General features: G+C 33.8%; 1 protein-coding gene across 7 annotated transcripts in view; it reads left to right on the forward strand.

Annotated features, from left to right (window-relative positions):
• KRIT1 (KRIT1 ankyrin repeat containing) overlaps nucleotides 1-10,705 on the forward strand; it is a 38,718-nt gene extending 28,013 nt beyond the window's left edge. For all 7 annotated transcript variants that reach the window (XM_077776252.1, XM_077776253.1, XM_077776256.1 and 4 more), the window contains 5 exons: nucleotides 2,656-2,822; nucleotides 3,585-3,672; nucleotides 4,179-4,385; nucleotides 9,598-9,714; nucleotides 10,216-10,705. In XM_077776252.1, the coding sequence (XP_077632378.1) occupies nucleotides 2,656-2,822; nucleotides 3,585-3,672; nucleotides 4,179-4,385; nucleotides 9,598-9,714; nucleotides 10,216-10,284 (648 nt within the window). In that variant the 3' untranslated portion in view covers nucleotides 10,285-10,705. The remainder of the gene's footprint in view (nucleotides 1-2,655; nucleotides 2,823-3,584; nucleotides 3,673-4,178; nucleotides 4,386-9,597; nucleotides 9,715-10,215) is intronic.
• Nucleotides 10,706-11,223: the final 518 nt, after the last annotated feature.

Consider the following 11,223-nt stretch of genomic DNA (forward strand, 5'->3'; position numbering starts at 1 on the left):
AAATTGTCATCCTTCTACGTAGCAGGTGGGAATGCAAAATGGTACAGCTGCTATGGAAAACAATAGTAATTCTTGAAAAAACTGAACACAATTAACCATATGATCCAGTAGTTCCACTCTTTGGTATATACCTGAAGAATTAAAAATAGGAACTCAAACATATCTATATGCCAGTGTTCAGAACAGCATTATTCACAACAACAGAAATGGTAAAAACAATCTAAGTTTCCATCAAGAGATGAATGGATAAACAAAATGTGGTATACACATACAATGGAATATTATTCAGCCATAAAAAGAAATGAAGTTCTGATACATGCCATAACATGGATAAACCTTGAAAACATTATGCTAAGTGACATAAGCCAAGCCAGAAGCAAGAGGACAAATATTGTATGATTCTTCTTACATTAAATATCTAGGAAAATTCACAAAATAAATTAGTGGTTAGCACAGGTATCAGGGAGAGAGAGTGTAGAGTTATTGCTTAGTGGTTAACAGTTTCTGGGTGATGAAAAAGTTGTGTAAATAGTGGTGATATTTGCACAACATTGTGAATGTAATTATTGTCACTGAATTATACACTTAAAAATGGTTAAAATACTGAATTTTTGTTATGTGTATTTTAATAGTTAAAAAATACATTAGATCCATAAAGTCTGCAAGTAATATAAGTATACTCAGTCTGCCTTTCTTCTCCACCTAAGTAATATTTTAAAGGTTGATTGGTGGAGAAAAATCAATAACGATAAAACTTGGATAATAAATTTATTGCATAATTATAAAGAATATAAAGTGAACTCAAGTGAAAAAGAATCAAGTTTTAGTAAGTATCTTACGTCAGAATATCATTATAATCTGATAAGATAGATCATTATGTTCTTTCATTATGTAATTAAGAAATTACAATTTGTACCATCTGAAAAATGGAAGAATTACATTTATTGGCTGAATCATTCCTTCAGGATGAAAATGGCCTGATTTTATTAGTAAAGAATAATTGTTGACTAATGCTCACTGAATATACTATTAGGAATTATAATTATTAACTACTCAGACTCTTTAAATTCACTGTTAATTTTGAGAAATTAAAGCCCATCGGAAAGTTGACAGGTAATCAGATTCATTAAGTTCACTAATGGCTAATATTTGGCTTTTTTCCCTTCATCTTCTCTATTTTTTTTTTATGAACCATTTAAAAGTGAGTCGCAGACATCATGGCACTTAAGCCCTACATATTTTGACATTTATCTCCTAAGGAAAAGGACATATGAACTTAGTATGATACCATTTTCAACCTAATAAAATTAAATCTCCATAAGAACATCTAATGTGATCCATATTTAGATTTTCCCCAATTGTTTAAAAGTCTTTTATAGCTAGATCCCATATGCAGGATCTAGTTCATACTTTATATTTGATTGTTACTCTTTAGTCACTTTTAATCTAGAACAGTCCTCCCACCTTTTTTCCCTGTGAAATTCTTTTTTTAAGTTTTCAATAGTATATAGAGTATTATAAGATATTATTTTAGTTAGTAAAATCAAAATAACTTTTTTTTAATCTTTTTTTTTAATATTTTTATTTATTTCTAGGAGAGAGAGAGACAGAGTGAGCAGGGGAGGGTCAGAGAGAGAGGGAGACACAGAATCTGAAACAGGCTCCAGGCTCTGAGCTGGCAGTCAGCACAGAGCCCGACGCGGGGCTCGAACCCACGAACCGCGAGATGATGACCTAAGCGAAAGTCGGACGCTTAACTGACTAAGCCACCCAGGCGCCCCCAAAATAACTTTTACCATATGGAATTGAGATCACTTTGAATTATATTTGGAAATCCTTTAAGTATTCATTCAGAAACTCTATAATTGGTGACTATTTCTAAGCATAAGTATATTCTGTAGGCTAGCTTTTTTCAATCTTTGTTAATCTTATTCAATAAAATGAAACTTTGTAAAGTTTTTGAAACTTAGGGAAAAATCTTCTGCTCTCCTTTAGTGTTATTTGAAAGTACCAAGTAGTTTTTATCAAATGAAATAAAAAATATTTTAAAATAAGATTTTTTAAAACTACATGTACACTTCTAGGAATTAAAACACTTTCTCGTATCTTCCTTGAGGCTCACTACTATATCATATGAAACATGTAAAACAATCTTTGAAGAATATAATTTGTTTAGGTAAAATTGCGGTAGGAACTATCCATATCCTATAAACTAATGATAATCTTTTATTAGACTGTAAATCAGAGGTTACAAACTATAACCTATTGCTATATCTGAAGCTGTTTATTTTTATATACTCTGCAAGCTATTAATGGTTGAAAAATTTAAAAAGATAATATTTCATGATATGTGAAAAATTTGTGAAAATCAAATTTTAGTATCCATCTATAAAGTGTTATTATAACATCACCACACACCTGTTTGTTATTGTATTGTCTATGGATGCTTTTGTGCTATGTGACTGACTCATAAAGCTTAAAATATTACTCTCTGGCCCTTAACAGGGAAAATTTGTGAACCCCTAATCTGAATCAAAAACAGGTCATTTATAAATGAATATGTAGCTTTTGCTTTTCCATATTAGAAAGTGACAAGTTGTATATTTGTAACAGGAAATTGTAGCCCAGTAACCAAATTCTACTTTTTCCTTTAAGATTGAAGACCCACTAGCTATTCTTATCCTCTTTGATGAAGCCAGATATAATTTATTAAAGGGCTTTTATACAGCTCCTGATGCTAAACTGATAACATTGGCAAGTCTACTGTTGCAAATAGTTTATGGGAATTATGAGAGTAAGAAACACAAGCAAGGTTTCCTAAAGTAAGTATTTAATACAGTGTGTGGCCTTGTGCTATGCTCACGATTCTATTTAACCAAGAAATTAAAAAAATGTTATTAAGAAATATGCTTTAGTTTGGAACTGAAGGACACAAGAAGGCATGGAATGAGCGGGAAAAATGGTAAAGAATTCTTAAAGTTATACTCTTTCCAAAATTATTTTTCTTGATTTTGACTGTGATTTGATATACTTTTTTTTTTTAAGATTTTATTTTTTTAAAGTAATCTCTACACCCAATGTGGGGCTCAAACCCACAATGCTGACATCAAGGGTCACATGCTCTACCGACCCCCAGCCAGGCACCCCTGGATATATCTTATATTTTTTCTTTGATTTATCTTTATTATATGTCTAAATAAGTTAATTACAACCTGACTTGATAGGCAGTATAAAATATTATAAGGCAGATGCATTTAAGAATCCTACCACAAAAACTAGCTTTCAGTCTTTGAGAGAAAACACTGAGGTTTTAAACACTGAGGGTTGTTTGTTGTGGTTTTCAATTTTCAAAAATATTTTGTGGTTATTGAAAGAAGAAACATTTCTCTTAAATGAGAGTGTTAGGAATGGCTTTTGCTTAAAATTTTTAGAGTTCTCTAATATTTTACAATACACATTTTTCAGCTCAAAGATCATATTACTTAAAAAATCATGTTACTTAAAGCAATTTGTTTCTAAATGATATATGTACTTTAGCTACTAAAGATGATTTATTTAAAGCATGTTCACATATTTGCTTACAGTGAAGAAAATCTAAAATCCATTGTACCTATTACGAAATTGAAAAGTAAGGCACCTCACTGGACAAACCGAATACTTCATGAATACAAGGTAAGCTGTTTAACAGTAATAAAGACATTTTATGCCCTAATTGAAATTTTGTAAATTAAATCATGTAATATGTTTTAAATGTAGGTACATTAAATTTATAGTCCTGAAATTAAAAATGGATCTTCTAGTTCATATGAAACCGAAAGTAGCATATTTTTATTTTTAACAATGTGGAATCTTTTATTGAATACTTCCTATATGCTGGATACTGTGATAATGATTAGAGATTACACACACACACACACACAGACCACACACCATGAAATTATATACTATCTTTGTCCCTGAGGCACCTAAAATCTAACAGAGTACACAAACATAATTTTTATACTTTGATATTTCTTTCTATTTTGAAGTATTAAGAACTGCTCGTGGGATAGTGTCACACAATTTTATTCTTCTCTGGGGGCAGCCATGATTTTAGAAACTGCTTAGTTGACCTATTTGGATTATCAAAGGTATGTTCTCTTTTTACATCTCTTTTATTTTACCTTATTTGTTTTTAGAATCTTAGTACAAGTGAGGGTGTCAGTAAAGAAATGCATCACCTTCAGCGCATGTTCTTACAGAATTGTTGGGAAATTCCTACCTATGGAGCAGCTTTTTTCACAGGACAAATATTTACAAAGGCAAGCCCCAGCAATCATAAAGTCATCCCTGTGTATGTAGGAGTGAATATAAAAGGACTTCATCTCCTCAACATGGAAACTAAGGTATATTTTCAGCTTTACAGCTGTTTTTGACCAATGTCTTAATAAAATAGTACCAGCCTACCTGAAAAATCTAGAAATGATATATATATAAAACTATTTGTTGCAATTTCATTTGTAATAGCAAAGGAGGAGGGATGAAAAGTACATGATTGTCAACAAAGTGTTGATTATTAACATTAATTGTATTCTATAATTATATAATGTATTAATCATTGTACATTTCTATAGTGAAATACTGTGCAGTCATATAAAAGAATGAAGAATGCAGAGAATGATTTCCAAGATATATTTAATGAAAAAGCACAGTAGTGGACCATATGTAATAGGCTACTAAATGTATAAAAATGAGGGGAAGTCAAGACTATATTTACATAAATACATATTGCTTGTGTATGAATAAAAAGTCTCATGAAACCTTTAGAGAAGGCAACCAGGTAACTGGGAACAAGAGTGGGAAGGAAACTTTACTAGGTACCATTCCGCAACTTAAAAAAAATTTTTAACTGTGATTATATTACCTACTTAAAAAATCAGTTAAGTTTAAATGAAAAAAATACAGATTAAAAAAAGAAAAATATATTGGGGTGTTCAGTCAGTTAAGCATACAACTCTTGATTTTGGCTCAGGTCATGATCTCATGTTTCGTTAGATCAGGCTGGTGTTAGACTATGCAATGACAGCACAGAACCTGCTTGGGATTGCCTGTGTCCCTCTGTCTGCCCCTCCCCTGCGTTGGCACACACTCTCTCTCTCAAAATAAATAAACATTAAAAAATATGGGGTGCCTGTGTGGCTCAATCGGTTGAGCGTCTGACTTCAGCTCAGGTCATGATCTCACAGTTCGTGGGTTCAAGCCCCGCATCAGGCTCTGTACTGACAGCTAGCTCAGAGCCTGGATCCCGTTTCAGATTCTGTGTCTCCCTCTCTCTCTGACCCTACCCTGGTCACACTGTCTGTCTGTCTGTCTCTCTCTGTCTCTCTCTCTCTCGGTCTCAGAAATAAATAAAACATTAAAAATTTTTAAAAATATATGTAATATCTGTCACAAGGGATTCACTTTGAAAATCAGAATTAATTATACGAGCCTTTGGGGGAACAGACAAGATAAAATATGGAAGGGATTCAGGCCTTTCCCATCAGAGGCTTATTACTATATTGTACTCCTTTTTCTAATCAGTCATTATATATAAAATACAGAATTACCAATTATTTTTAGCATATTTAACACATTTATCTGGATGAACAGCTTCCTAGCTTGTAATAGAAAGTTAATCAAATTTATTTTGTTCATTCAGATTTGTCTAAGAATAGACCATTTCAAGTCAGTTAAAGTAATAACTAAGCTTATACATTAGAAAAGGCATTTTAGGGGCGCCTGGGTGGCTTAGTCGGTTGGGCGTCCGACTTTCGCTTAGGTCATGATCTCGCGGTTCGTGGGTTCGAGCCCCGCGGCGGGCTCTGTGCTGACTGCCAGCTCAGAGCCTGGAGCCTGTTTCAGTCTGTGACTCCCTCTCTTTCTGACCCTCCCCTGCTCACGCTGTCTCTCTCTCCTAGACAGAAATAAAACATTAGAAAAAAAAGAAAGAAAAGAAAAGGCATTTTAGGGGCACCTGGGTGGTTCAGTTGGTTAAGCGTCTGACTTTGGCTCAGGTCATGATCTCATGGTTCGTGAGTTTGAGCCCCACATTGGGCTCTGTGCATATAACTCAGAGCCTGGAGTCTGCTTTGGATTCTGTGTCTCCCTCTCTCTCTGCCCCTCTCTGCCTACTTTTCCTTCGTCTTTCTCTCAAAAATAAATAAATGTTAAAGAAAAAATTAGCAAAGAATTAGATTAGGAAATTTTATCATAAACCTTATTTTTATTTTCATCATTTTTATAAGCCTTTCTTTGGTAATCACATAACTTCTGTAAGTAGTTTAGTCATTTCATGATAACTCAGGATCATTTTTATGGGCAACAGCTATTTTTACCATGCTCTTAGATATGCCCATGAATGAAGATATAGAGTATTTAGGGACATAGGGCTGAATAGGGACTGAATTCAGTAGTTTATCTAGAACTTGATTTTTTTTGAAGCCTTTGATGTCAACTTGCTTTTGGTCATTTGCTTATTATCATTTTCTATTTAAGCTACTTTACTCACACAAAATAGGCTGCTTCTAATTAGTTTGTAACCAGTTTTCTATTTCTTTTGTACTAAGTTTATTAAAGGAAATCGTTGGAGAAACTCCCCTCACCATTTCAGTAAATTTTTCCTCTGCTGTTTCAGAGCACTTTATACAACATTTACAAATCCTTCTTTACTGAATTAATTGATGACGCTGTGGGTATGACACTGAGCCTTTTCTCTAAGCTATAGTTTATGTTTGACTTGGCAGGATTCCAAGTTTAGGAACAAATAAAATGTTTTATTTAGTTCCTAAATGATAGTTCAGCATTATCTTATAACATTTCACATGAATAATATTCTGGTCCAGCAATCGAGTATATGAGATAGCAGTTGCAGGCAGAGGATGATAACAATATTACTAGTTAACAGTCTGCTTTTTTAGGATAAGATGTTCAATTTCTAGAAATATAAATTAAAATGCTGTCCTTGGGTATAAGAAGGTATTTAAACCAAAGTGTAACGATGTTTTCTGTCTACCTGATCATTACCTTGTGTTCTGTAAACCGCTGATAAATTTACAGCACGTATGAAAGCTTTAAGATGATTATATTTTCTAATCACCAAAGGTGAGAGCAGGCAGCTTATCCTTAGTTGTCGTCAGAGTCATCAAGATATGCTAGGGTTGAATTTGACAAGTTTAGAATAAACATCATTTGCAAAAATACCTTCATTTACATGTAAAACTCTACCTGGGGTACAGTAGCTTCAGAGATTAATTCTCATGAAAAGCCATAGAATACAGCTATGTTTTTTTATATTCTATTTTCTATATCTTGTTTCTCTTTGAAATAAGAGAGGTTCCCATTAGAAAGTATAGCTTAGCCAATTTCATAAGTTCATCAGAGACTTTTCTGTCCTACTTACATAAAATGTAGACATTATTGAATATATAATACACTGTGTTGTGAATCAGTGTTTTACTATAGTGAATGTATTTCTGTTTCATAACTGAACCGTACTTGTTGATATGTCTTTAACCGTAATAGTACTTTTGCCATATCCAGGCAATAGATTACCCTTTGCCAATGTCAATTTATGTTGGCCATAATGAATGCCTTTCTGAAATAAAACTGGTTATGTAAATATCACATAGTGTCATTCTTCCTGCTCATTTATCACCATCACTGTTTCTCCTGTCCACTGGCTGGCTATGTGCTACTTGTGGCTTCTGTGGCTTTCCCTTTTCTGCTCTCAACTTCCTGACATTTTCTCTTGTGCTTTTTGATTTCCCTCACTAAACAACTTGACCCTTTGTAAGTTTTACCTTGTAAAGAGGACTACTTTTTCTTTCTGGAGTACACTGTATCTATCTCTCAAAGCTACCATATGGACTCTGACTTTTCAGCTCCATTGAGCTGTTGTCATTAGTGTGGGTCTCTCAAGAAGTTCTTCCTTTGTGTTTAACAACAAAACCTTTATTTTTAATTTATAATCCCAGTATTTTTATTGGTAATTTGGCCCCCATATAATTGAGGACTTGCTATACTACAGATGTATTTTTTTTCTATATATTAAACTGCTTTGAGACCATACTAATGGACTATTTTCTGTCTCTTCATTAAACAAATTTCAAGCAATTGATCTGAAAGATAGACAATTTAAGGTATTATGATATCTTGACCCAATGTTTCAGTATGTTCCTTGATAAATGGCTATTTTAGCATATATCCCATCTATGAAGTTATATTTTACATTATAAATAGGGATGGCTAATTTTAAAGAAGATGTTTTTAGTTTCCCATTATACATAATATACACTCATGTAAATTAATTGTACTATTTCATTTAAGAGTCTCACTTTTTTTTAAGCTTATTTATTTTGAGAGAGAGAGAGAGAGAACACAACCAGGGGAGGGGCAGAGAGAGAGTGGGGGGGAGAGAGAATCCCAAGCAGGCTCCGCACTGTCAGCACAGAGTCTGATGTGGGGCAGGGGCTTGAACCCATGAAAGGGAGATCATGATCCTAGCCAAAACCAAGAGTTGGCCACTTAATCAACTGAGCTACCCAGTGCCCTGGTTTAGGGCATTTTTAAAGTGAGGTTCTTGATGTGCCTGGGTGGCTCAGTCATTTAAGCACTGGACTCTTTTTTTTTTTTTTTTTTTTGTTAATGTTTATTTTTGAGAGAGACAGCACAAGCGAGGCAGGATCGGGGGGAGGACAGAGAAAGAGGGAGGCACAGAATCTGAAGCAGGCTCCAAGCTCTGAGCTGTCAGCACACAGCCCCATGAGGAGCTCAAACTCATTACTGTGAGATCATGACCTGAGCCGAAGTTAGACGCTCAGCTGACTAAGCCACCTGGGTGTCCCAGCACCGGATTCTTGATTTCTGCTTAGGTCATGATCTCGTGGTTTGTGAGTCCAAGCCCTGTGTCGGGCTTTGCATTTATAGCACAGAGCCTGCTTGGGATTGTGCCTCTCCCTTTCTCTGCCCCTGCTCCACTCACTCTCTGTCTCTGTCTCATAATAAATAAATAAACTTTAAGAAGTATGAAAATTATTTTTTAAAATGCCCTAAAACCATATCCTTTTCACATAATATTAATTACATATAACCAGGGGACTGAGGTGGCTCAGTCACTTGAGCCTCTGACTCTTGATTTTGGTTCAGGTTATGATCTCGTAGTTGTAAGGTCAAGTCCCAACTCAGGCTCTGTGCTTAGTGCCCCTCCCCTGCTTGTGCATGTGCGTTCTCGCTCGCTCTCTCTCTCAAATAAATAAAAATAAACATTTAACTATAATATGTTAAGAACTGCGAGTCATAGAAAGCAAATTTTTTAAATGTTTTATTTCTTTTTGACAGAATGTGAACAAGGGAGGAGCAGAGAGAGAAAGGGAAGTGCAGAGAGACAGGGACAGAAGATCCATCTATGTGGCTCTGTACTTGAGGTTTTGTGAGGCTATTGGGACCACTTTGAATACGTTTTATCCTAACATCAAAACCATTATGTTTAGACAGAACTATATCATTGTAGATAGTAATAGAAGGTAGGTGCTGTTTTTAATATATATTTCAATAAAACAATTTCTAATTATATTGCAGGCTTTACTCATCAGTCTTAAGTATGGTTGTTTTATGTGGCAATTGGGAGATGCTGATACATGTTTTCAGATCCATAGTATGGAAAATAAAATGAGCTTTATAGTACACACAAAACAGGTAAGTATCTATCAAGTACTCTGGACTTCTAATAATGAACTACTGTATTAGTAAAGATAATTTTTAAAAGTGACAATCCATTTTGCTTCAAGGAAACCCTTTGATATTATGTGAAATTAAGATATTTAAGACCAAAGAAAAAAGGCAGGACTTTCCTAAGCAAACAAGCTAGAAACTTATCTGAATATTTAGTTTTATAACAATCAAACTGTTTTCTTGCATTTCCTTTAATTCTGGTCACTATTCCCTATCTCTTTTATCAAGGTGTCAGGTAGTCCTTCCCCCTTCCTGACAAGTATCCTATCTTGAGCCACTAGTTGAATCCAATAGGTTGCTTCTAAAATCCCTTCAAACCCTTAGTACTCTGTCTATTCTTGATAAGCTTCCTCCTAATAAGAAAGTTCCTTTTCAGATAGACAGGGAACTGCTTACTGGCATGTATGTCATTTACACATTCTTACATGTTTCATATTTACTGTCAACGTATATTTTACTTTGTAGGCTGGCCTTGTGGTAAAACTATTAATGAAGCTAAATGGACAGTTAATGCCCACCGAAAGAAATTCATGAGAGGAAAGCAGCTGATACTTAAACTACCATATTTTGTAATGCACATTTTTTCCATGAAAGATTTCTTAAACTATCACTTTTAACAAGGCATTTAGTCTCTTGTAATATATGAATGTATGCTACTACATTGTACAGAATCTGTACTTATGTTTGGTGTGTAATATACCAGTTAGTTTTATATAATATCCTCATAAGCTATTCTAATTTTTGAGAGAAACACACAAAAATATGTAGATTGATCATCTGTATAATAATGGGCAAAATAGTAAGCTTTATAAAAAGTTATTTTTGGTAAATGGTAAAGAATTTGGAGTGGAATGTAATGAAATTAAAATATAGCTTTGGTATAACTTTGTGTGTCATTTCAGAATATACTGAAAGTCAACATATTTGAATAAAGAAAATATATTTTCTACTTAAACCACATAGCACTGTTATTTCAAACATTTTTCTGTAATCTGTAGAAATTTCTCAATATGTTTTTAAAAGTCTTAGTTAAAATGTGTAATTAGTATAAGCTCTTATTTCTCAAAGTATAGTGCTTGAACCCCCTGCATCATAACCTGATGCTTCTTTAAACAAACATTTCTGAGACTCGGTATATACAAGTTCATTCACTCTCTAGAAGTAGCAGGGCCTGGGAACCTTAAGTTTTGGGGTTTTTTTCTGTTGAAATAATTCTAGATGCAGTAATGAATTTGGAATATTAAAGTAAATTACATATAAGTGCCTGGCATACAAGTACACACATAGACACACAGATTTAAGTGACAGTCTCTGGATATCAGTAGTTGCATTTATTAGGTATATGTTGTATTTTTATGATTTAGCTTAATGAATTATATTGCCTTAAATGAAGTAGATCACCAAAATATCTGTTTCATTTAGGGGAGTATAGATACCATACATGAGGAGCTAACTTGATTATGCTGCTATTTA

This window comes from Crocuta crocuta, unplaced genomic scaffold, assembly GCF_008692635.1.
Source record: "Crocuta crocuta isolate KB4526 unplaced genomic scaffold, BGI_CrCroc_1.0 scaffold37, whole genome shotgun sequence".
Lineage (NCBI taxonomy): Eukaryota > Metazoa > Chordata > Mammalia > Carnivora > Hyaenidae > Crocuta > Crocuta crocuta.